The following is a 27,661-nucleotide window of genomic DNA, read 5'->3' as shown; positions in this document are numbered from 1 at the left end:
TCGTTTATTCAATTAGTGTTGATTACAAATGGAAAGAAAAACACCAGCAAGCAATGACCTAAATAAAACATCATTTACACCAATGTAAAATAGATAGTGGTGTTTTGGGTTCACAATAACTATAGATGTACATTCTCATTAACTCAGTAACTATTGCTACAGAGTGAGTTACCACAAGTTGTGTGTGGGACATGCTCCCTCTACTGACTGATTTAACACTTTCACAGATGATGGCATGAGGATGTTTTAAAAATAATAATAAATGAATGTAAAACATGAGTAATGAATGTCTCACAATAATCAAAATACAACTTGATAAAATAAAATGGTAAACTGTAGGTGAACCCTCTCTACTTAATCACAGATTTAGCACAAATATAGCCTGTTGAGTAATAGCAAACAGATTAAACAAATACAGTAGATAAAAGATGACCAAGGAAATGTACCATTAAATCTATTAAAATTATGAAACAAATAACACAGGCCAAATTCATAAAAGGCAATTCATCCCAGTCCTGCATACATCTGGGATATGCTTTTATAATCAAGTGCAAGTGCAAAAAAAGAGGATTTCATAAGGTGCCCAAATTATACACAATGTGCAATCTAGTGTGCATTCTGTGCAATCTACAGTACTACTTGAATGATAAAATAAAACGCTTTTCTCAAAGGATGCATTTAGAAGATACAGTATGTTTTTCTAGATTTCTGTTTAGCATGATAAACATACATTTTAATTCTCAATGTTGTCCCATTTGCTGACCACCTTCTCATTTGATTGGGGTGGTCAGATCAAACCACCAGTCCCTTTTGAGGTTCCAGGGAAATTACTGAAATATTAAATCTGTTAAAACAATACAGAAAATCTTAATTCACAAAGACAGAATAAAGAAAAGAAACAGTTAAAGTGGCAATTTGGGGTTGGTACATCCTTTTCTTTTTTTTACTTTTAAATGAATGATTAATGACATAGTCACTGATGATTATGGAGGAATATATTTGACTAATATAACTTAGAAATGCCTCATGAGCCTAGTTCAACTGTTTTACCCCACCATAACCCAAAATATAAGCTTCTTGATAACAAAATACTTTATAGCTTCAGAACATGGTTAAAACTATCATTTTAATCTTTTAACTTACTCCAGAAAAACAAGAAGGGCCCTCTGAGAAAACTGAGAGCAGAGGAGGGGCTGAGACAAGATGAAGAGGAAGAAGAGGAGAGGGAAAAAGAAGGCGGAAGAAGAAATGAGAAACCGAAAATTATTGAGATGAGAAATATAAATATAGATAGAAGAAACAGATCAAGGACTAGTGTAAGACAATGGAATAGTTTTGCCAAGGCTTCAGGACTGAAGCTTGTCCGTGGACGTGACGCTGTGGTAATGAATACTTACACACTCTGTGGTCGTGATAGACACAGAACTGGTGATGAATGACAGGCCTTCATTCATGCTCACTTGCAGATAAACAACCCTGAAAAAACATTAACAACAACAGACATACATCAGTGTTTTCATACTCAACATAGATGTCAATGTGATGTGCATACGATCTCCAGCACAAATTAGAATAATTATTGCTATGGTGAATGATAGGTACAGTTGAAAAAAACAGGTCCTGCTTGGGCATGACTGTTGCATGGCAAAGGGGCAAAGCTTGGCCAATTCATCAATACCAGAGTGTCAGACATACAGCATCTCAAAGTGTTACTAGTTACTACATGTCAGAGAGTAAGAAGGGCATTGGCATTTAAAGTTGGTTTAACCATTTGTCAATCAAGACACGTTTAACCATGTTTTGCCCCATAAAAAAGTCCAAACCATGTCTCTTATCAGAAGTCCTAAAAGCTAATGTGGAACCATTTTCTCTTTAGGGCACAACACTATTTTCAGAACTTGTCACCTCAGGTAACCTGGAAAGCTTTTAAAATGTAAACCTAATGATAAAAGGCATCATTTTGAATTCCCTGCAGTCTTTTAGGGAGGTTAAGGCACGTACACCGATCAACAAAAGACCACAGATGTAGGTCATTTGACTGATACGGTTTATCTGGTCTACCAGAGAGAGACAACCGTCTGGAGGCGGGTATGTGGGTTAATTTCATATGCATACCTCGGTGTCAGCAAACAGCTGGAAATCATTGCCTAATCTTTGAACGGAGTAACCATTAGAGACCAGGGAGAAAAAAATATGAGCTGCTGGACACAGGCTGTGTTCACTCGGGTGGAGAATGTGTGTGTGTGTGTGTGTGTGTGTGTGTGTGTGTGTGTGTTTGTGTGTGTGTGTGTGTGTGTGTGTGTGTGTGTGAATGTGTGTGAGGGAAGGAGGATACATTTAGCCAAGGGGCGTTTACATCACAGATTAAAAGAAGATGGGACGACATGCGGAAAAACAATAGGGAAGAAGGAAGGCAGGAAGGGGAGGGAGGGGGAGAAGGAGGAGTGGAGAGTTAGAGAAACTGGCCACTGCAAATTTGAGGATGTTCAGGAAAATAGAGAGGAAGCACCAGTCATGGATGCGGGCTGTCAGACATCTGTAAAGCCAGCAGATAAAAGAGCAGAGAGAGAGAGAGAGAGAGAGAGAGAGAGAGAGAGAGAGAGAGAGAGAGAGAGAGAGAGAGAGGGTGGGGGGGTTGAAAGTGAGAGCAGCATATGGAGGTAAAGGAGCCAGGGAGAGGGGAGCATGCTGCAGGCATCCAACTATGAACCAAGTAGAAAGAGTGAAGCCACCGTGGCAGAATGAGGGGAGAGGGAGAGGGGAGAGAGGGAGTTGGGGAGAGAGAGCGAAGAGAGGAGAGAAGAGGAAAGGGGAGAGGGAGAGAGGAGAGGAGAGAGGGGAAAGGGAGTTGGGGAAAGGGGCGAGGGGAGAAGGGAGAGGTTAGGGGAGAGGGTAGGGAGAGAGAGGGGAGAGGGCTGGTGAGAGAGGGAGAAGAGAGCAGGGTGAGGGGGAAAAGAGAGGTAGGAACAAAGAGAGGGAGGGCGGGAGGGAGGCTATGGGCTTGGGAAAGTACATAATGTACCCCCAGTTTTATGTCTCTCTTATTATTGATGAGAGGTTTTAAATATCAGTCAGGCTGTCTCAGCCTAGATCAGAGTCGCCCTCAAAAGTCTAAATCTTTTTTACCACCGCTGTCTAATTGCTTATTTGATGACCTATTGAACTCTGTTTCCAAAAAAAGGGAGTTGGAGTGGTGTGGAGTTTGTTGATACTGGAGCAGAAACTCCAGAGCCCCTAATGAAGAAAATAGCCTGTCTCAGGATGGGCAGGGACTGTTGTTAGGATTAGGGGTAATTGTGCCACTGACGTCATGGTGGAAATGCTGGGCTCTCACAGAGTGAACTCAGAGCCCTGTAGAATGAGTGGAGAGAGTTGGAATGTGACCTGGACAGGCATCGTAAAGACAACTAATGCATGACAGGCCGCTCTTGGTGTGCCACGTGTGTGTATGTGTGTGTGTGTGTGTGTACATGTCTGTCCGTGTAGGATCTCTCACACTCATGAACATATCTTCACATCGGAGGTACTGCACCCTTATGCAGCACACGAACATCAGTTGAAATCATTTTTTAAAATATCGTGTATAAAAAGCCAACTCACTTCCCGACTTCATCTATGATAGGAGCGGGGCACAGCAAGAAGGTGTCCTCTACTGTCACAGGCTTCTCATCTAAGGATAAGGGGACAGTCACTCATCACTGCACTTTGCTTAAAGACTCAATCACTTTACTTAACGACTCCTTAGTCCTGATCCTGGAGAGCCCAACTGCTGTCACACCTGTGTGTCACTGCTGAGATGGAACAAAAGCCTGCACCACTGTGGCTCTCCAGGACCAGGGGTGAAGATTGTTTAACATCAATATACTTCATGCATAGGCCAGGAAAATGGCAGGTGAAAATACACATCTTGTATGAAATATAAAGGTATTAAAACACCTGGTAGGTCAACAGTATATTAATCACGCAGAATATTGTAATCAAACACAAAACAAAATGCGGTACTCACTAATGGTGACGGTGTCGTTGACTTTGAAGCTGCACAACACCTGGTCGATGTTCCTGGCGTGTAAGAATCCATTACCCTTCACAACCACTTGGAACCTCTCTGAAATCACATCCATCAGCATCTTTAGTTTTGGAGATATAATAATAATAATAATAATAATAATAATAATAATAATAATAATAATAATAATAATACTACTAATAATTTTTTTTTTTTTTTTTGGTCCTCTGTGGAGTTGGTAGAGCATGGTGCTAGCAACGCTAAGGTTGTTGGTTGGATTCCCAGTGGGACCATATTTTTTTTTTTAAATGTATGCACTCACTGTACTGTCAGGCGCTTTGGATAAATGCATCAGCTAAATGGAACATATGCCTGTAAGCCCCTGACAGGTAAATTAAACTGAGGACTGTACTGTATTGTACAGGGGAGGCTAGACTCACTGTAAGGCATAGAATGGAATGAGGAAAGTTATCAGGAATGGTACGTGTGTCATTAAGAGTCTAAAATAAAACCATACAAAACAACAATGTTTGGAACAGGATCTGCAAGCCTGTGTACAAATGGAAAAAACGAAATAATCCATCCAAGTTTAGGCGTCACAGCCTCTTGTGGGAGCTGTGGCTTTAGTTTCAACATGGAGAAAAGTCATTCATCAAGTGGACTCTTCCAGTTGGCCGGCCGCAGGAAAAGTAATGAGGGCTCGCTATAGTCTTATGGTCATTCAATTACATGAGTTTCAGTGGGGGTTGCTGTCCAGAGCCTGCTCTATGTCTATCCATATCTCTGTTCCTGTCTGTTAGGTTCATTAGAGGGTCCAGCTGAGACCCTGCGAGAGGGAAGGGGGCAGCAGGCCTGGCCCTTAATGGAATTAACTCAGCACTTAGGAAATGACAGGGACAGGGGACTGGCATTGATCTGCTTTGTTGCTTAGAGGAGAACCCCACCTCCTGCACACACGCTGGAGGGCTCCGCAGCCAGGATCTCAATACAGGACTTCTTGATGATCTGGGGAAGAGAATGAGAGAATGAGAGAATGAGAGAATGAGAGAATGAGAGAATGAGAGAATGAGAGAACGAGAGAAGAAACAAGAGCTTGAACTCATTAGGCTACGTTCACATTAAATGTTTTACTATTAAGAGTTGACTGACGACGACACCAGTTTAGCCACATGTCAGCCAGTGCCTAACACACCATATGGCTTATTCTTACAACCAACTGCTGACAAGTCCATATGCCTTCATATCTTTTTTAGAAGGTATGTTCTGGGCTGAGCTTCTTTTCCTGTGGAGAAGTTTATTTACCGAGTCGATCACTCCACGGAGGGCCTGGAAGCCTCCCATCACGGGAAACACGTGCTCAATGGTGTCTGCTATGGTGGACAGCTACAGGGGGGAAGAGGAGGGGCTGGGTTATTTATTTACCCAGGCTGTGAGCTTCCTTCTGCCTTCTCAGGAACCAGAGACCACTCTGGAGGACGTGAATATAAGGCTGTGGCCTTATTGCCTGAGTAGTGTCCTAACAAGAGTAGTGCGCTTTATTGGGCTATATCGGTGAAAGCTGGATTCTGGAGAAGCTAGAAATCGGAGCATGGAACGGGATGAGGATCATTCCTCATTCCGTTCCATGCATTACAATGAGCCCGTCATCCGATGATTTTTTACCTCCACCAGCCTCCCCTGATTGGGTTGCACTTTATTGGGATATTTCGGTGGAAGCTGGTGGAGAGGCTAGAAATCGGAGCGTGGAACGGAATGAGGATTCTGTTCCATGCATTACATTGAGCGCGTCATGCAATTTTTTTTTTTTACCTCCACCAGCCTCCTGTGATTGAGGTGCAAATCCACTCTAATACTGTATGACTGTAAAGCATCCTTCTTTATATGGTCATTGATTGTGACTCAAATTTACCAATTTCCCCATCATTACTGATAAATCTGGCAAACAGTGTGAGCAACCCCATCAAACCTGAAAAGCATTGTCTCCGATGGGGGTGATCCCCCCATATATTATGGCATTTGTTGTGTCATTTTCTTTTCTGTTTATTTCTGATATGTGACATGGCCTCCCCCCCCCCCCCCCTGTTTTTTTTTCTTGTTTTTTTTCTTTGCTTTTTCTTTGTGTTTTTGTTTTTTGTTTGTTAGTTTGTTTGTTTTTTTTAAAGAAAAAGAGAAAGAACATTCTCTGTTATTGTTTATGGACAATGTACTGCATAACAAAGTGCAAAACTAGTTTTCTACTATTAATGGGACAATAACCTCCCCCACGGATACTAGTTGTTGTTGTTATGTCCTGTTGTGTACATGTCTCTGTGAAAGTCAATAAAAATATTAACCCCCAAAAAAGCAACAACCTGAAAAGCACACTCTGTTTCACAATGTGTGGTGTTGATTATAGCAAAATGATGGTTATCATGGGTCACAAAAAGGGGTATGGGTTACTTCAAATGAATTACATAGATATAATGACAGATATAATTACAATATTGAGGGAGTAGTTCTGGTTGTAATTATGTCACATTGTAGCTGTGTTAATAGATAATTTTGGAGCCCAGAACATGCATATGTTTGATGGCCATTTAACCCCTTACCTGTGTCTCGTTGAAGTCTTTTACTCCAACGCAGTATACGATGGCTCCCAGGGATCGAGCTCTCTCGGCCTGTGTTGATGACACGCGCAAAGAATCAGTACCATTTTACAAGTACCAAGTATTTGTTTTACATGGCTTTTATGTAGCCATCCAGGCCCTGAACACAGCAAAGACCTAGGTTCTGGGCCCTGGACAGTCTGGACGGATTGATGGCAGCTGCTGGACTGAAAAAAATCAGGTGTAGTGCTGAGGCACAAACATGTACATTTCAAGCCTGCAAACTGTGACACTTTAAATAACGTGAAAAAATACTATTGTGCAATATGACAACCCTAGTTGACTATCTGTGCAGTATAGTACAGTGGATTGTGTACATAGCCTTTATTTATGTAAACCAGCGATTTTATTCTTTTTCTAAAAGTTTTTTTTTCTTCCTTTCCTAACACCAGGGGAGCCACCCCTCCTAAATGTCGTTGTTTGGTACCTGTACTGTAGCAATGACAATAAAGTCCATTCATTCATTCATTCATTCATTCATTATATAAGAACTAGGAAGAATGGTTAATAGGTGAATATATCACAACAACACACACACACCCACACACACACACACACACACACACACACACACACACACACACACACCTTACCTCCTGTATGCCTTACCTCTTGTTCCGCAGTGATTAGTTGATGTTCATTCAGCTCCCCGTCAGTCAATGCGATGATGACACTGGCTGTCCCTGTAAACACAAATCAACGAGGTGACTCAACATTGTAAAATGTAGCCTCGAGTGAAAGTGATCTAACTCTCATAAGACACTTACCAAAGTTTTCATGGTGTATTTGTTCGTTTGCCTGAAAAAAGAAAAGTGCATTAAGTTAAAGTCACAATCTAATAAAAGAAGTGAAACATGCAGTGAAGTAGGAACTAGAAGGTGTACCTTTTCCAAGCCCAGGTGCATAAATGTGTCTCCTCCAGGTATCTCCCTTCTCAGCACGTTCAGTCCCTTCCTTATCTCTGCCCTGTAGAGCAACACAGGCACTCTCAATGTCCTTGTCTTCCTGTTACTATGTATTACCTTGTAAGATGAGTAGGACCAATATTTGTCCAAAATATTTGATATTATATAGACACCAATGGATGCATTTACCTCCATCAGCCTCCCCTGATACACATCAATGGTGTTAGCTTACCTGTTTTCTGTCAGTTTCATGATGGTGTTCCCTCTGGACGAGAACACGATGAAGGACATTCTCAACATGGGGCTGTAACACAACAAACAATCACTCAACACTCATTCTCTTTGACGAGTCTGTAGCAGCTAATGCACAGTATGCAATTTTTGCAAACAAACAAACAACAGCTCGGAGATCACAGCATCTAATAGAAATGAAAGAATTGAATGATTTAGGATGACAGGATTTTGGCATTCGAATTTTCCTGAATGTCAGTACACTGGCCATGCATATCAAAATTAATCACTAAATGCTCTCATGTGGGGAGCGCTGTCATATTTGTTTGTTTATGGTCCATGTTTTCTGGGATTCAACATCAACATTTTTGGACTAATACTGTTAGTTCTTTGGGGTGACAATGTTTTTTGCTATTCCATTTGAACTCAGTGCCATGACTCCAGATGTGTCCAGAGACTAATCTTGCACTTGCAGGGACTGTGGAAAAAAAAAACACCACCACCAAATCTGATGGGTGGAGGGAGGAATCAGAAGATGGGCTCATTGTAATGCATGGAATGGAATTAGGAATGGTATCAAACACACAGCCCATCCTCCGATTCCTACCTCCGTCAGCCTCCACTGATGAGCCTAGATAGATAGGCCTGAGGAGTAGCTGACATTGCTGTGCATTCTGCTCATGTACATATTTGGTCTCCCAGCTTGAACCTCTCGACCTTGCGCTCATGACACACGGTACCATTGCAGCCGCTGCTAAGTGAATGAACACATGTCCACATGTCTTTTGTCCATTGAGGAAAGAGAATGTTTTCGCTGAACGTGAAGTGCCAAGTATGTCTTTCTCTTTAAGCTATCTGAGCACTCTGTGGACAAGTGGTTATGAACATTCTGTACTTATTCTACCTATTTACATAAGACATTTTGGTGATGTTCCATTACCTGATAAACTTTTCAGCGAGATGCTCCACAAAATTGTAGATTTCTATCCAGTGGTTTTTGACACTGCCGGATCTAAGAAAGAGAAGAGAAGAATATTAAACATCCTATTTACATGACTGCTATTATTAAAAACCTCACGTGACACATTATCCTACTCAGGCTGTACTGTACAACCACATACAGCGGCTGTGTGGAATGACGCAAAGGAAAGAAAAGGACAGTTTCAATCGCGATCTAAAGATAATGATCAATACATCAAGTAAGGAACAGGCACACAGGCCATTTAAACATTTGGTACTGTGGTCCTAATTGGTGGTATTCCAATTAAAACACAACCATTTTCTAACTCCATTCATTAGAGGCATAAGTGGAGTGGGCAACATCTAAAGGACCCATACCGTCTAATTGAACACCCCTACCCAGCTCCCCCAGGGCTGTAGAGAAACAGCTCAGTCTCCCTAAGGGGCTATAATCAAAGTCCCTCTGAAAGCTTCCCCTCTACAGAGGCTTCATTTCCGCTCTGCTCCATGTGTGAACAGAGCTGGACTTGGGTGACTCGTTAGCCAAAGATGACACATGGGAAATGAGCTAATTTACTGTGGTAAAACCACAGCCTTGTCAGGAGGATGAAGCACCCCAGAATAGGACTCCAGTGCTCTGACGAAGCCGCCTCCCTCTGGCTGATGTAATAGTCTTAGTCTGGTGGCCAGACATAACACTAACTTGTTTTCTCAGTTTAGTTACTGTTGATATACTAGTGTATGTCTGCCTATGCTATGTTGTGTGTATGTGTGTTGTCGTGCTGGCGTGATACACAGAGTTGACAGCGGCCTATTTTTCGTTAGTTATCATAAACTGTTTATTGTTATTGTATCTAGAGAATAATACTTGATAAGCTATCTTTCTTTGTTGTTGTCATTCTTTACTTAATACAAACTCAGAGCACATCAAGGCATTGTGTTCATCATAGGCAAAACACCCTAGAAGGACACGAGTCTTAGAACTAAACAAAACATCCCAATTAAACCTTGTTGATGTGCAACAAAATGTGCTGAATAAACAGAGTTCTGACACAACTTGAACAAACAGAGTTCTGACACAACTTAAACACACACAGTTGGACTGCCCTGACCAAGAGAGAAAGAGAGAAAAGAAGAGAGAGAAGAGAGAAAGAGAGAGAGAAAGAGAGAGAGAGAAAATATCTATGAGGATGCACTTTTGTTTCATTAAAGTGGGGAAAATCCAGCGCCCAGATAAAACGTCCTCTCTTTTAAGTACTGTCCAGTCATATAAGGATAGCATTCCAGTGTTTTCATAAGACAGGGGTTAAGCTGAGGACTCCCGCCTTGGTTTTCAACTGCTGAATATCTTTTTTGCATCACAATGGATCTTGTTTGTGTTGGACAAGACTGTTTTCTGAGGTACCAGCCATCGTGGGACTGAGGCCTAGCTTGCAGTTTCCTCACCTGAACAAACAGAATTAAGAAAGGAAGTGGGCTATTTTCTTGTGAGATCCTTGATGAAAATGTCTTGCTGTGTTCTCTCTTTGATCTAATTTTAATAGACTGAGGAAAAGCCATACAGTTCAAAGGTTGTGGTTTTGTCGAGGTATTAGGGGTTTTGGGAAGTTAGCACAAGCTTCAACAGCTTGTTGATAAAAATTATTACGTTTGAAATGATGTCAAAACGGACTAAGTACAGTATATGTTTCCGAGGATGATAGAATTGATAAATCCATGGACTGTACGTATGAAATAAATGGCACATGTTGAGACATACGAAACTAATTTTGAGTTGAGCCAAGAGTGAGCGAACGAGAGAGCGAGAGAGCGAGAGAGAGAGAGAGAGAGAGAGAGAGAGAGAGAGAGAGAGAGAGAGAGAGAGAGAGAGAGAGAGAGAGAGAGAGAGAGAGAGAGACCTGTCTGGGTGACATTCAGATGACTGGGATAATGAAACAAACATGTCCACTCTTCAACATCTCATCTGCTTGGTGAAGCAGGGAGAGATTGTTCAATCTCTTGCATGTCAGCTCGCACTTGATGACAAAAAGATAAGTTGAGTGAGTGCTCCAAAGTGCTCCAACCATCCCAGTGTAAACAGTTCAGACCATGACTGACAGGCCATTGTCTTGTGCAGTGTGCACATAAGCACATCATATCTCTCTTTCACGAGTGCTCACTTAGGGGCTGCGTGGTACTGTTACCAAATACCTCAGGGGTACTTGGGGAAGCAACATGGATCATTAACATCTAGAAATGCTTAGCAGACCATGTCAGGAGGGGGACACTGCAAGATGTCAGAGAGAATATTCATTACTTTCGATAAATGAAAGGTCCAGGCCACGTAAAGAGATGAACTTAAAAACACGTTTAATCAAGCTGCTGACTGGGTAAAAAACGCACTGCTAGAGCCAGCAGAAAGAGAGTCACAGAGAAGAGAGAGAGAGAGAGAGAGAGAGAGAGAGAGAGAGAGAGAGAGAGAGAGACAGAGAGAGAGGGTTGGAGGGGGGTGAGAGAGAGAGAGAGAGAGAGAGAGAGAGAGAGAGAGAGAGAGAGAGAGAGAGAGAGAGAGAGAGAGAGAGAGTGAAGCCAGTCGGTGGGTTTTCTGAGGCAAGGCCTATGACATGTGGGAAAAAGCTCCGTCAGGCGCTCAGTAAAAAGCGATCAACTTTGCTCTCACGCTTCTAAGTGTTGAGAGGAAAAATCCAACACCATGCAAAACAGTGCCCCATTCCAGCTGGGACTGGGGAGAACCACCCCAGTCTGTAAACCAATGATCTTACTCCAATTTAACTGACTATGCACAGGGATTTGTACTAAGAAAACCACTAACCTACTTTTAGCTTGAGCTGTGTCTGTGTATCTGTGTAGGCCTCCATCGGCAAGATCTCTCTCTTCCTCTCTCTCTCTCTCTGTCCCTTTCTCTCTTCTATTCCTGCATTTCCCGGTCGCTCTTTACCCCTCTCCCTCTCTTTCACCCGTTTTCTCTGGGTGCTATATTTTTCTGAATAGCTGACTGCCTTTCAACCCCTTTGAACATATCTGTCGTAGTCAGGTCCCTCAACACACTGGGGATTCTAGACGGTATGATAACATTTAACAAGGCATTTATTCCTGCAAAACACATGTGCCAAAGGCTACTTCTGAAGCTCTATAGAGGCCAAAGCAGGACCATGGTCCTGAAGAGAGGGAAAATAGCACATTCCAGAGAGAGAAGGTTTAGACATGTTTAAATTATTTATAGGCTGCAGCTGTAGTTTAGTCAACTGTGTTGGCTGTCTCCAAGATGACGACTTAACGCCCGACGTGAACGTTGGCTTGAGACTAGAACAACATCTCACCACGATTAAACATTCTTGAGAGAATCACTTGAAAAGGGAAGAAACAAATGGTGACCGAATGCCGCTCCCGTGAGGAAAACACAAGTGTTATTGATGAAGGCCCCATCACTTGATCAGAGAACAATGATATTGCAACAAAGCCAAGAAAGAAAAGTTGTGTGTGCAACACAATCAGAGCTGATAACATCATTATAATTAGAAAGTATAGTGTCCTACAAATGGTAATGGCCAAGCGTGAGATATGGAACTGAAATAATATAGTCTACTACAATATAAGTCAAAAGTGTTTTGCTTCATTAATACTGTATCTCCACCATTTGATGGGCATTGGATACAGTGGCAGGGAGCATAGTTGAGGACTCTTTATTGTGTGGAACATTTGGCTTCATTAAAGCACAAGTATGTTTCTGTGGTGATAGGAACATGCCTTAAACAAGCCCTTTGTGTTGTGTGCCTTATTAAACAGCAGGTTTAAATCAGGTCTCAATCAGCTGGCACGCCTGTCTTACAGTCTACATTATATAACAACCAGTGGAGGCTGGTGGATGTAGAAGTCTGAGCACGGGCTCATTGTAATGCATGGAATGGAATGAGGAATGGTATCAATCAAGTGATTACAATGTGCATTACAATGAGCCCGTCCTCCGATTTCTACCTCCACTAGCCTCACCTGATAACAACATAACTAAGCATGACATTAGTTTGGTTCTCTAGTATGGTGTTCCACCATATATTTAGACTGTTATGGCAGTGATTCATGTACACTCACTTGGTAATTGTTCATATTTCAGTCACTATGCTGAACAGGCAAATATATATCCATAATGTTAGCAGTACTCATATTCAATGAATCTACGGTGAGGCCTAGTTCCAGCATTAAGGAGTGACACCCCCCCCCACCATGAATATGAGTCCTGCGTCTCATAAAACAGCACAGGCCTGAGGGATGAGGGGATGCTTCTAATGAACGTCCGGTTGTTTGAAGTTTGGAGTCTCACTAAACAGCATCAAGCCCCCGTCACTATCCAAATCCACAGTAGAACACCCACAGTGTCCTAACACCTAAATCTGCTGCGCCTTTCATGCCGGTGAATCATACCATCACCGTTCCAACATTAGTGTTGCAGATGCAAGATTATCCAAATGACCAGCTGGGTCCAATCCAGGGAAGGCTGGTGGAGGTAGAAATCGGAAAGGCGGGCTCATTGCACGCATTTAAATGAGCCCGTCCTCTCAGATTTCTACCTCTACTAGCCTCCACTGGCCTAATTCATGTGCTTTACAGGCCACAGCAGAACAGAACACTGTGTGTCTACCACTTTCTCCTGAGACTACTGCTGATGTCCATATTGAGATGTTGGAACTTAAAAACCACAGAAAAATTTCCTATGTGGGTGGAAAGGAAATGCATTAAAATAATGCACTCTAATAATACCCTTTTTTTTATAGGATACTTCTACATGCAGTGGCTGACCCACAGTCTATAGGCTAACGTGAGAAAGGAAGTGGATCTTGTAAAGACACCTGGCATGGTGACAGACATACTTCCTCCATTAGTTCAGGGGAAAGAGAAAAAAAAATATCCACAAGTACCAACCAAATGATGACTCATAATGCTTATTCAGCAACTCTTAACAGGGGAGTCAGCGTCCGCGCGCGTCACCACAAACGCGCGCACACACAATAACACACGCGCGCGCGCGCGCACACACACACACACACACACACACACACACACACACACACACACACACACACACACACACACACACACACACACACACACACACACACACACACACACACACACACATACACAACACACACAGGTGAGAGAGAAAGAGAAGGAGGGAGAGAGAGGTCAAACTATCTCAGATCTGTGCGAATAAGCCGGTTATCGGAATAACGACTTGTACGCTTCTCTATAAATGCATGAGAATCTTCACATTAAGTTAAAACACTCAAACATATTATTGTTACTGTTTTTCTTGCATGGACAATGATAGGTATTCTATGTCTTCTGACATGCCTTCTCGACTTTGCCTAATGGTTGTCTGGCAAACAATAATAATAATAATAATAATAATAATGTGTTTAAAATGTTGCCAAAACACTTACTTGTCAAGCACGAAATACAGGTCGAAAGCACCTTGACATGTACTCTCCTTCTCCTCCTCCTCCTCCTCTGGTTGCTCCGGTTCAGCTTTAGCCAAAGTGAACATCAAAAATCCCAGAAAAACTAAGGCAAGTGACATGTTCATCAAAAACCTCGCCATCTTTTTCCTCTGAAAAGTGTAATTCCTCCCAAATGTCAATGGTAAAAACCCCAGTGCCGTTTCACATTCCCAAAAGTCTTGAAATGACTGCTCTAGGCAGAGATGCCCATGGACAGACAAAACAAAAGACGCGAGTCTGTTGTCAGAGATTCAGTCTATTGTTGCGCTCAACTCCCCAACATCACCGCCGGCCTCCTGGCGAATAACGGATGCGCGAAAATACCATAGCAAAGCTTTTGCTAGGCTCCTTCTTGGAAAAAAATGAGAAATGTTATTTATTAAAGAGATAATAGCCTACGATCAAATATAATCCATTCATATTCGTATGAGAATAAAAGCTTAAGTGAAGTAATTAAGAAACAAATCCAAACCTTGTTAGTGGGGTAGAATGAATAAAAGCGGATCTGTTATGAAAATCAAGTTTTCTGTCAAATTGTGAAATGCAGTTTTGGTTGAAAAAGTAAAATGGAGACGGGCATTGCAAAGCAATGTTCACGTTCAAAAGAGCTGGGAGCTCGGGGACAAACTTGGCTGAAATGAACCAGGTTTCATATTTCTGTCTGTAGAGAAAAAAAATTGGGTCAAGATTCCATTTTGCACCTCCCTCAAGTGGGCCAGCTAACTTTGAGCAAACAAGAAGCTGAAACCGAAAAGATGGATGGATGCTTGGTTCGACAAATGGATGGATGGTTTAAATGCTATATTGCCCATGAAAGCTATGGTAAACATAGGCCGTTGTTGTTGTTGTTGTTGTTGTTGTTCTACAACATCAAAACATCTAAATAGACAGTATGATAGCCTATCTCTTGTAGGCTTAATAAGCTTGCTGGTCTAAATATCTCATCTGTCATTTTAATACTGTTTTTCTTCTACCTGTAGGCCTACTTATCAAACTGCTGCACAGGTGATGCTGTTGGCCGACTACAGTCATATCGTGACGTTAGAATTATAAGGTTCTATCTCCATTTTGTCAAAATTGAGTTTTTTTACATAATCTGATCCAATGTGTTCATTAATGCCTGTGTGGTGTTATTTGTTTAAAATGTTGACATTTTTGAGTTAGTAATTCATAAAATACAAAGGTTCCATCTCACAAAACATAATGGAATGGAAAAACTTTGACGCTCAATATCTCTGAACTGCCCTAAATGGAGATAGAACTTTCTAATTCTAACGTCACGATATATTGATAAACCAAATAGCTCCTTCGAATTTCAGTAGACAAGCACTTCGACTTGCTGGCCCGCTTGTTGGAGTCCCCAACACAGATATGCGACCAGGTAGGCCTGTGTAAATGTGTCAATAAAAGAAGATCCCATGGCCATTTGGATGAAAATGTCTGACTCAATATAAACATGTATCTCAATAGTTCCGTAGACTAAAATAAGTTATTTTGCCACTAGGCTACATAGAGTAGGTCTACCTCTATGCATGGCAACCTCCTATAATCTTGTCGTCACCTCGCTAGGCTGTTTACGTTTCGCGCCAGGGCACTAACCGTTAATTGAGGACTCGGAGAATGCCCGTTAATTAACCCTGTGAAATGAGGTGCGTATGTAATTGTAATGCAATTACACATGTAATGCTATGCAATTACTGGAACTCTAATGCCCGCCACAATATGCTGATTGGCACATTCTCATCTACTCTCATCATCTCCGTAGTCTATTGGACGTTTTGTGTAAGATGGAAGGAAGGCCATGGTATTACTGCATATCCTACTCTGGCTGGCCTACCACACGAGTCAGCTTAAATGTTAATTCTCTGTACGTTTCTGGAGATAAACAACCTGATAACAACCTCACATAAAAGTGACTATGATGATTGCTAAATAAAATTATCTCAGTCAGACTAAACAGGATTGCTCTTAATTTATGATTGATCTTTTTGAGGGGTAGGCCTAATGTATAAGGTAGGCTAGTAGTTCCATTGCTAGGGTGTTTGGTTAATTAATACTTAATGGGTTGTAGTGAGTTGTGAGTTTATGACACACATAGCCTACTGCTAAGTGTTAGATATAAGTAGTCAATGATAAATCCCAGACATAGACTTTGGCTCAGCACCTTTTTACAGCATATAGGCACTGGAGTGAGTGAGTGAGTGAGTGTGAGTGTATGTGTGTGTGTGTGTGTGTGTGTGTGTGTGTGTGTGTGTGTGTGTGTGTGTGTGTGTGCGTGTGCGTGTGCGTGTGTGTGTGTGTGTGTGTGTGTGTGTGAGTGTGTGTGTGTGTGTGTGTGTGTGCGTGTGCGTTTGTGTATCTAATCATATTAGATCTATACCCTGACCCCCAAACATCAACACTGATGTTTGCTCTCTTGGTTGACAGTGTATACAGTGTTGTTTCCTGCTAATTGGACACTGTCTAAGTGGAGATCTTCTCTGTGCTAAAAACCTGGTCAACTGCGTATATGCTGTGATCACTATGCCAATTTATTCAACATTTTATGTTCACTTTGGTTAAAAATCAGCGGTGCTGCCATCTCCTGGTCAGAATGTATTATCATCCCAATAGTTGACTTTGAGAGGAAAGTAAATATTCTTTGCATTGTATCTTTGAATTGACCGGCTTGATACTTTTCACTAGAGAGGTTTTCAATTGCAGATAGGTGAACTGTTTTGGTACGGCTGTTTCCTTCTTGCTTTTAGCTGAAATAGTTATTAATCCCACTAGGTTGTTGGCATGGATTATTACAAGAGGCTTAGGCTATGAAGTTGCATAATAGTGGCTGGAATTTATTCCACTTAAGGCTCTTTTAGGCCATGGGATGTTTTAATTGCCATCTTGAAAAAGTCTGGTGGGATTTTCAGTGATTGTGTTTCAGAGCCAAGAATGTGTTTGGTCTTAACACATTTGTGTTGTTGTTGTTGATTTACTCTAACCCTCGGTAATGAAACAGACCACTCACACACATATTTCTCTTGTGTTCCCATTGTCTTTATTGTGTCCCACCATTGGAATTGATACAACCCAAATTGTCTCACATGGCAAGTCACTATGTATGGACACAACATTCCCATACACAGCATGAAACACCCCATATTATTTGAGAGTGCTTCTCCAAAAGACAGGACAATGTAAAGGTCCTAACAATGGTACTCCAAATTATATAACAGTAATAGGAAACTCAAATGTGTCAGCATTTTATTCAGTACTCAAGTTTTTTTGTTTTGTTTGTTTTACTAATTTCAGCTTTCTATTTGTCATTCAGTTTACAATTCACATATCTCAGACAATTATTTTTTGCAGCACAAAATAAAGGCATTTGTTTTTGCCAATCATAGCCACAAGGGCTTATGGATCATCAACACAAATACATTCATGATTTATAAACCACTTCACTAACAGCCTCATTTCAGCATACCAAACTAGGCTAAGTAAAAACCAACAATGACCCAGCTCAGAATGTATCACATTCCTTGTAAAAGGAGAAGATTACAAACAGGCTAGAGAAGGCTTAGGTGCAGTGGCTGGCTTTGTATAAACTGTCAATGGAGAGCATTGAACTGTACCCTACATACTTCACTCATTTGAGAACTTAATAAGATCCTAAACCATTTGGTTGCCAACAATATCCCGGTCAGGGAACTCATTTCTGGCCGGTGATGTGCTTGTTGAGGATGCCCTTGGCGGTATCAAGGGCTGCCTCAGCGGCCACCGGGATGTGAGGGGCAATACCGGCACCCTCCCATGCGGGGCCATGGGTTGTATCTGAGTGGATGGTGGGGATGCTGAGGAACAGATCGGTCTCAGCAATGCGGAAGGTCTCCCCGGGGTGGGAGGCACCGCTGGTTGTCTCACCAACGATCATGGCTCGACCGTGCTTCTTCATGATGTAGACAAACTCTTCTGCAGCGCCAGCCGTGGCTCCACTGATCAGGATGATCAGGGTTTTCTTGAGGCCATACCTCTCACCTTAGGGGCAGGGGGTGTGGGGGCGACAGGGGACGGGGGACAGGATTGTTGCAAATTAAACTGTGAAAGCTAAGAAAGCTTGAATGTTAAATAATACAAACTGTCATAATAACACTTGATATTTTCGAATGCAAATAGATACACTCAATAATACAGTATGTATCACGGCAGTGAGACTTAAGCAAGTTCATTACCAGTGAGCTCAGCCAGGCTCCACATCTCCTTGGTGGTGCCGGTGGGTCTGTCGTACAGCTTGTCCAGCAGGACCTGCTTGTCAGCGTCAAAGAAGTAGGAGCAGAAGCCTGCGATGGCAGTGGTGGGCCCGCCCACGTTGTTCCTGCAAAAACAATTTGCACACTCATTCAAGATCAATGCAGATCAGGGGAGGCTAGACATGGGTGGACATGAGGCTCATTGTAATGCATGGAGTGGAATGAGGAATGGTATCAAAATCACGTTTGATACCATTCCTCATTCGATTACATGCATTACAATGAGCCCGTCCCCAGTTTCTGCCTCCACTGATGCAGATTAAACTTCTTTTAATAGTTCCTCCTCCTACAGTTGTAGTCCCCACCAACAGCAAGCCACTCTCTGAATTGTGAATATGTATACCGAGTTGTGATTTACTCTCAAGAAATAAATCCTACCTGAGGTCAAGAATGAGAGCATCTGTGTTTATAACTTTGTTCCACACATGCTCCACAATGATCTGGGCAATGGGTCGAACCTCCTCAAAGTCGCCGAACATGTCAAAGCGCAGGTAGCCAATGTTGTTCTCAAACACATCCGTTTGGAAGGAGACCTTGATCAACTCAATGAACATTTCTGGAGTGTAATTCTGAAATCAACATAGAGTCCTACTATCAGTCCCTATTCCACGTGTCTAATTACAAAAAAAATCCATACTAAGGACTATGTAACAACATGTTAATTATGAAATAAATTATTATTATTATATATTTTTTTATTATACATTAATTCTTTACCATTGGCGGCAGGGCTGGGGTGTTGGAAGTAGTCTTCAGACTCTTGTCCCCAGACAGTGTTTTGAGGTCAGCAGAGAGTTTAACCTGCAGATCTTCCTTAGACGAGATCATGTTGTATTCGCCGCTCGCTAGGAGTCCTGACAGCTTCTCTGAAACATCAGTGCCGACATTCTCAAAGGCGTAGTTTTCAGCCACCAGAGCTGCGGCGCCCTGGACAATAGCAGGGATCTGCATGCGGAGTGTGATGATTTCAATGGCTGCGGCCAGAGAATCCTCAACATCGACTTCGACATCAGGAGTCACGCCGGTGACCTCCCAGGTCTTGCCAGTGATAGGGTTGATGGACTTAGCCACAGGCACTGAGACGTAGAAGTCTGTGTCCCCAACCTTGATCTTGTCGACTTTCAACGAACCTCCAGCGGTCTTCTCCCCGACGATGGTGGCCCTCTTGAGGTTCTGTAGACAGTAAGCAACGTCCTCAGCGATGCCCTTGGTGTTCTTGCTGGTCAGGATGACGAGAGGCTTGGCGGTGCCGTACCTGTCGCCCAGCAGGGTGGGCATGGACCACAGCTCTGTGGTGGTGTCAGAGGGACGGTCATACACGCTGTCGATGTGAATCAGAGGCTCAGCGTCAGTGAAATAAGAGACAATGTAAGGGATGCCTGACGCCTCCCCGCTGCCTGTGTAGCGCAAGTCAAAGATCAACGCGGACGTGGGGAGGATCTTGTTCCAAACCAGTTCCAGGAGCAGAGGGCCGATCTTGTTTGCCATCTCCTCACCAATGATGTGGTCAATCCTCAGGAAGCCGATGTTGCCCTCCAGAACATCCAACTTGATGGAGCTCTGAAGCATAGCAACAAGATGCTCTGGGGGCATGGGTGGCATGACGGGGGCGACTGCAGGGACGTAGCCGGGCTCATGAGAGACGGCCAGACGTGGGTCATTGATGGTGCTCTGGACCCCATTAGTCAGGACTGTGGCGAGAGTTTCAGCGTCTGGGATGTTGAGAATCTCTGTGTTGCTGCTGGCTGCATCGATCGCCGCCTGCATGCCTGCAAGTTTCTCTGGTGAGCAGTAGTTGTCCATGAGAATTTTAGCCATATCCACAATCAGTTGGGGTTCGAAAGCACCGTGGACGGCAAATACATTGCAGAGGACCACCAGAGATGCCAACAAGAGGAGAGCTCTTGCCATGTTGTCTGGTTTGTAGATACCGTAGCAATAGACCACAGTGGAAGTTGTTCTCTGGATGAAACTCCTTCTGCAACAAGGTCCTTTGTCAAATGACACTGTTACCACTGTAAGGATTCTGTTAACATACACACATAAGAGGATTTTCCCCACAATAAACCCTTAATCGTATTATCCTGGGTGCTTTTGTAAGACAATAACAAGCTAGCCAAGTAGGTGCCAAATTTGACCTGACAAAATCAGCTGATTTTTGAATTATTCACATTACTGTTTCTTATACATTTTGGTGCATAATTATATGTTTGATGAGGTAGTTTCAGTAATTGATTACAAAAAAGACATTAGATAGATAATGTTGCAGAATTATTTAAAATGTTTTGCTGGACTAGTGAAGACTATACAGCATCCTGGAAGTACTGATACTGAAGTGTCAGATTTACAATAAAACTATCTTTATTATAACAATCACTGTCTCATCAGGCTGCAAACTCTTTGTTTCAGTTAAGTCAGTGTGTGTGGTGTATTTAGTCAGCATTATTCTTAGAACTCAAAACAGTCAATAGGAACCACCACTACCACCATCCCTCCTAGACCCACATTGGCTAGCCTGAAGCCTTTTTTCTGACACTTGAGGATGAATGATGACATTCAGCTCTGAAGTTTATTCAACAGTTTATTCAATAGTTTATTCAATTAGTGTTGATTACAAATGGAAAGAAAAACACCAGCAAGCAATGACCTAAATAAAACATCATTTACACCAATGTAAAATAGATAGTGGTGTTTTGGGTTCACAATAACTATAGATGTACATTCTCATTAACTCAGTAACTATTGCTACAGAGTGAGTTACCACAAGTTGTATGTGGGACATGCTCCCTCTACTGACTGATTTAACACTTTCACAGATGATGGCATGAGGATGTTTAAAAATAATAATAAATGAATGTAAAACATGAGTAATGAATGTCTCACAATAATCAAAATACAACTTGATAAAATAAAATGGTAAACTGTAGGTGAACCCTCTCTACTTAATCACAGATTTAGCACAAATATAGCCTGTTGAGTAATAGCAAACAGATTAAACAAATACAGTAGATAAAAGATGACCAAGGAAATGTACCATTAAATCTATTACAATTATGAAACAAAATAACACAGGCCAAATTCATAAAAGGCAATTCATCCCAGTCCTGCATACATCTGGGATATGCTTTTATAATCAAGTGCAAGTGCAAAAAAAGAGGATTTCATAAGGTGCCCAAATTATACACAATGTGCAATCTAGTGTGCATTCTGTGCAATCTACAGTACTACTTGAATGATAAAATAAAACGCTTTTCTCAAAGGATGCATTTAGAAGATACAGTATGTTTTTCTAGATTTCTGTTTAGCATGATAAACATACATTTTAATTCTTAATGTTGTCCCATTTGCTGACCACCTTCTCATTTGATTGGGGTGGTCAGATCAAACCACCAGTCCCTTTTGAGGTTCCAGGGAAATTACTGAAATATTAAATTTGTTAAAACAATACAGAAAATCTTAATTCACAAAGACAGAATAAAGAAAAGAAACAGTTAAAGTGGCAATTTGGGGTTGGTACATCCTTTTCTTTTTTTAACTTTTAAATGAATGATTAATGACATAGTCACTGATGATTATGGAGGAATATATTTGACTAATATAACTTAGAAATGCCTCATGAGCCTAGTTCAACTGTTTTACCCCACCATAACCCAAAATATAAGCTTCTTGATAACAAAATACTTTATAGCTTCAGAACATGGTTAAAACTATCATTTTAATCTCATGGAAGGTCAGTCCTTGCATCCACTAGCTAACCAAAACAAGTGACAGGGTGACCGTTTTTTTATTATTTGAATCCCAAATTGCCCCTTTAAAGGAAATATGACTAAACACAATCATTATTTCCTTTGATCTCGCTTCGTAAGCCTCGCTGCGATGATTCTCTGAGCAACACCCAGAGCATCGCTTGCCTGGGCTGTGATGTGTGGCTCGACTCCGGAAACACTCCATGCCTTCCCCGTGACAGCACTCAGAACCACTTGGTTTGGGATGGAGGCGTACAGGATACTGTCCCCAATCTGGTACGTGCCACTGGACAGTGACCCTCCGATGGTCGGCTCTCCGATCACTGTCGCCCTGTTCAGGTCCTTCATGGTCCGTGTAAACGCCTCAGCGGCTGACCCTGTCATGTGACTAGTGAGGATGTAGATGTCCTTGCTTGAGCCGTACCTCTGCCCTTGGACCTGTGGCAGGGTCATGACCTCGGTCATGGTGGTTGTGGAGCGGTCAAAGACAGTGTAAAGATGCCTCAGGGGTTCCGCATCAAAGAAGTATGTACACAGGAGGGGTATGGCTGTGGAGTAACCGCCGGTGTTATATCTCATATCAATGATCAGAGTATCCGTATTCACTATGTTACTCCACACCAGATTGAGAAGCTGAGGGCCGATGGCTCTCACCACCTCGACATCTGCCATCATGTCAAACCTCAGATATCCCACATTCTCTGACAGCACCTCTACCTTGAACAGTGCGTCAATGATATAACCCACCTCCTCAGATGTGGGAATTTTTGGCACATCATGTAAGGACTCAGGTTCAATGTCGCAGTAGAAGATGTGAAGCCGGTGGTCACCTGACGTCTCCTGCAGGTCCGTGGTCAGCTGGGAGGCTAGTGACTCATAGTCGACAACTGACCTATAGTAGCCCTCGGCCCATTTGGTAAGCAGCACTTTGTGGACCTTGGTGGCGACCTCAGGGATGGCGTAGTGTATTTCCATGAGCTCCCCTGTCCCCTCTACCAGGGAGCGAACCTTCCTGTGAAATACTATAATTTCATTGGCATGGTCCACTGCATCCTCAGCAAGGACTATGGCATCAGGCACCACCCCTCCACCCAGCCAACACTCCCCATGATTGTCTATGAAGTTTATGAAGGGGACAGTGATGACAATATCTGTGTCCGCCACCTTGAAGGACTTGGCATGCATCAGAGTTCCGGCTGTGATCTCCCCAATGAGGGTGCCACGATGCATCGACTGCATCAGATAAGCAAACTCCTCCCCAGCACTGGCGGTGTAATAGCTGGTCAGTATATACACACCACGTTTAGACCCATAGAGTGAACCTAAAAGGCCAGGCAGGGTGTTATACTCAATGGTGGTGTTCTGGATCCTGTCATAGATGGTGAAAAAGTGAAGTTTCTGTGATGCGTCTTGGAGATAGGAGAACAGGATGGCAAGGGAAGCAGAGGACCCGCCTGTGTTGAAACGTAGGTCGATGATGAGGTTGTCAGTGTCTTTTAGAGGCTCCCACACCTTTTTGGCAATCTGCTCTTCTAGTTTAGCCATAACGGACGCCTGACCAAACTTGTCAAAGCGGATGTAACCAGTGTTTCCTGGTAGGACACGTACTTTGAAAACTGTATCTACCAGGGTCCCAAGGAACACTGGGTCATCTGGTATATTCTCAGATTCAAAGTCCTCCTCAATAATCACCGGGTGGTCTTGGGTGAGTTTGATCATCAGACGAGGGTCATCTGACACAGTCTGGAGTTCCTGGTTGAGTTTAGCTGCAAGGTCTTCCTCTGAGGTGACAGGGAAGAAGTCTGTAGACTCCAGGTGATGGAGGAGAGCCGGAACTCTATCGGTGAAGGAGTAGAACTCTTTGATGATCTCCGAGATGCTCTCAACAGCTTTTGGAATAGCACTTCTAACGGCAAGTAGAGACATGGCATTTCCAACAGCCTCCTTGGCATTGACATTTACAGATGGCGTCACTCCACTCACCTCCCAGCTCTGGCCTGTGATAGGGTTAACAGACCTGGCCACTGGAACTGTAATGTAGAAACCAGAGTCTGCGATCCTTATCTTCTGCACTTTCACTGATCCCCCAGCGGACCTCTCACCAACAATGATAGCCCTCTTCAAATGCTTTAGAGTGTAGGCAACTGCCTCGGCCGCCCCAATGGTGCGCTTACTGGTTAAAATGATAAGGTCTTTTTTCTTTCCATACCTCTCTCCGATGATAGATGACAGAGTCCACAGCTCCTTGGTAGAGTTAGAAGGTCGGTCAAACACAGTATCAATGTGAATGAGTGGCTCTGGTTCAGAGAAATAGGAGATGACGAAAGGGACCCCGGACAGCTCCCCAGCTGTGCTGTAGCGCAGATCAAAGATTAACGAGGAGGTTTGGGCAACTTTGTTCCAGATGTTATCCCTGAGGAGTGTGCCAAGCTTGGCCACCGTCTCCTCCCCTATAATCCGATCGATCCTCAAGTAGCCCACATTGCCCTCCAGGACCTCCAGCTTCACTGAGTTCCTGACCAGGCGGATGAGTTGGTCTGTGGGGAGAGAAGGGAGGGCGGGCGGCGTCACAGGGACAAAGTTTGGCTCGAAAGATACGGTCAGCCGGGGGTCATTCAGTGCACCCTGCACACCGACTGTCAGTACGGCTGCCAAGGTCTTCCGGTCAGATATCTGGAGGATCTCTCCACTGTTGATGGCTTGCTGGATGGCTTCCTGCATCCCGACCAGGTTTTCTGGGAAGCAGTAGTTGTCAAGGAGAATCTTTGCCATGTCCAGCACCAACGCCGGCTGGAAAGACAAGCTGACACACAAGACATGACAGAAGAGCACGAGCAGTGCCGGAGAGAGTCGACACCCTGCCATTGTGGTGGAGAATGTTTTATTTTATCTGCGTGTCATCCTGTGTTATAGTGTATTCATTCCGAGGGACGGTCCTTTGTCGGGAGAGAACGTTTTCACCGTCACAACAACGGCATAAGAGGCTTTTGCTCCCATTAAACCTTTAATCGCATTATCTTCGGTGCATCAGCTAGACAATAGCAGACAAAAATGCAGATGTGGTCTCAAAGGTCTTATCGTGAGCGATATTTGGGTAACCCAAAGGTTTATTTGAATGCCCCACTTTTACTGTATGTCATTTCATAAGTGTAGATTTTAGGACTAGGCCTAATTGTCACATGAAACATTGTGTCCATGTTGATTCCATTTTAAATACAAATACAAAGCATTTCATCACAACTTGCATTATTTATTATTTCAACAGTTTATATACATTTCATTAACATTGTCATATTGCATCTCATATCTTTTGAATATATAATAAAAGGGAATTTGATACAGTGTAGCAGCAGACCTGAAAGGCCACCTGGTTGGTGTGAAAGCTGATGTGAATCTCCTGATCACTTGGAAGGCATTAATGCTTCCGCCAGATGAAAACTGTCAGGGTTTGGGAGGTCAAGGTTGGGTCACAAAGTGGAAGACATGATTGCACCATTGTGTACATGTCATAAACAGCATGCTACACACACAGGATGACAACTGTGCTCTTGATTCAGCAGTGGTCATGAACATGAAAAAAACCTAAATCTTTACGGAGCCATTTGGAATCAGATGTTTGCAAATGAATTGAGATTTGTATTCCCTTTTCTACTACAGTATATTCACTCCATAGGATTCAGAGTTGAGTGAGTTTGACACTGAAATTTAGTGATTATAATACACCCCTTCCCAGATTACTTTAGAACATGGAGTTACGCAACAACACTTCTTTTCAATGCTAATGCTTTACAGTGTACCGTTAATCTCGCTAAACTTCTAATACCCCATGTTTTACATAATCCTGTCTGGCGATTTCTTGTGACCAATCAGGACCTGGAATCTGATTTTAAGACTCCGGCCCTGGTCCATTGTTCACTGCGTCATTTGTGAGGGAGTATTTGGCACTGTGATAAAACGTGGATCATCTGAGGGGACCACTGAGGGGACAATTCAAGCACTAGTGGTAGTAGTGATATAAACAATTAGGCTTAAATGATACTGCACATCTTTTTTAAAATAAAAAGGTGGTTTATTACGACTGAGCTATATTTGTTTTTAATTGCCGAAGCAGTTATATACATTTCTAGGTCCTCTCCTTCCCTCCCTGACAAACATTTTCATTGTCAGGAAGAGAACCATGAACAATAAATGGATTATTTCATCGATGTACATGGACTAATGAATATTGTTCATAATCACTCTGAAATGTATATTTATCTGTCTTATCTCGCAAGGTTTTTTCGATTCACTTTTACTTACTTTTACTGGAGTGATGTGTATTCTTGAGTTAAATGCAACCAAAAAACAGACAATAAATAAAGGAATAGGTTTACTCATAGAAAAGTATACATTCAAAGGCATACAGTACATTATCTCAAACATTATTGCAAAACGTATATGATTGTATTGAAATTACAAGGTGTTTGTCCACCTGTAGAGAGCGCTCTTTACACACTATTCAAAGCCCCAAAATTTGACGTTGATATATTCACATGTAATATTCATCCAGTAGTACAGTACAACTGCAGCACAGAAGTACAAAGTTATGGAGCAACTTGTCCTCATAATCCACATCTTCTGGCCAGCCTCGGTGCCAGCCTGTTCCTGCTAGACATAGATCTGGGATCAGCTAATCACCTCCATAAACCCAAAGCTTTACCTTTAGGAACTATAACACACATCTGACCTTAGGTGACTGCCTAGACGCTTCATGCCCAACTACAGAAACAGACCAGTGGAGGCTGGTGGAGGTAGAAATCGGAGGACAGGCTCATTGTAATGCATGGAATGGAATAAGGAATGGTATCAAACATGTGTGCTTGATACCATTCCTCATTCTGTTCCAGGCATTTCAATGAGCCCGTCCTCTGATTTCTACCTCCACCAGCCTCCTCTGAAACAGGCGACTTTCAGATCTGCAATCTGAGATCCACATTTGTTGACTTTTTAATTAATTATATATAGTCATTTATTATTGAATAATATAGCTTATAAATGCCTAGTTCAACTGTTTTACCCCAAACCAAAAAGATAAGCTTGTTTTACTACATTGTTTGTAACAAACAGTGTATAGCTTCAAAACATGGTCAATACATAATCTCATTGTTGGTCAGTCCTTACATCCATGCTCCATCTATAACATTGAGAGTGGTTTTGTTTTCAATCGCATTGTTGTGTTTGACTCCCAGATTGCCCATTTAAAGTCTCTAATCTTCATCGGAGTACACATCCAGGTAAAGTGTGACATGGTCTGGTCATTTGGGCTGCAAGTCGGCAACCAATCAAAATGATGAGACTTTTATTTTGAAACACGGAAATACATTTAAACGTTGAAAATCACAAAAACA

At 42.5% G+C, this 27,661-nt stretch overlaps 2 protein-coding genes across 4 annotated transcripts; both read right to left on the bottom strand.

Moving 5' to 3' along the window:
- Nucleotides 1-23: 23 nt before the first annotated feature.
- On the bottom strand, nt 24-14,769 carry LOC308167710 (anthrax toxin receptor 1-like). Of its 3 annotated transcripts, none has more exons than XM_080542174.1 (14): nt 14,715-14,769; nt 14,186-14,593; nt 8,728-8,799; nt 7,789-7,860; nt 7,536-7,617; nt 7,419-7,449; nt 7,261-7,334; nt 6,595-6,663; nt 5,309-5,389; nt 4,951-5,011; nt 4,007-4,105; nt 3,601-3,670; nt 1,398-1,476; nt 24-844 (listed from the first exon to the last, which is right to left on the bottom strand). In XM_080542174.1, the coding sequence occupies exons 2-14, from the start codon at nt 14,341-14,343 to the stop codon at nt 839-841; spliced, it is 954 nt and encodes a 317-aa protein (XP_080398300.1). In that variant the 5' UTR covers nt 14,344-14,593; nt 14,715-14,769; the 3' UTR covers nt 24-838. The 3 variants fall into 3 exon arrangements, with proteins under 3 accessions (XP_080398300.1, XP_080398301.1, XP_080398299.1); XM_080542175.1 differs by having other exon boundaries at nt 24-830; XM_080542173.1 differs by lacking the exon at nt 24-844 and adding an exon at nt 869-1,193.
- Nucleotides 14,770-17,930: 3,161 nt separating this feature from the next.
- irbpl (interphotoreceptor retinoid-binding protein like) lies at nt 17,931-25,139 on the bottom strand (the record flags this gene model as incomplete). Its single annotated transcript, XM_080542328.1, has 5 exons — nt 17,931-18,256; nt 18,451-18,593; nt 18,907-19,097; nt 19,246-20,554; nt 22,387-25,139. 5 exons carry the CDS (start codon nt 25,137-25,139, stop codon nt 17,931-17,933), a joined length of 4,722 nt encoding a protein of 1,573 aa, XP_080398454.1.
- Nucleotides 25,140-27,661: the final 2,522 nt, after the last annotated feature.

This window comes from Nansenia antarctica (genome assembly GCF_963989245.1).
Source record: "Nansenia antarctica genome assembly, chromosome: 11".
Lineage (NCBI taxonomy): Eukaryota > Metazoa > Chordata > Actinopteri > Argentiniformes > Microstomatidae > Nansenia > Nansenia antarctica.
The sequence above is the reverse complement of the archived record's forward strand: the minus strand, read 5'-3'. Positions and strand labels throughout refer to the sequence as shown.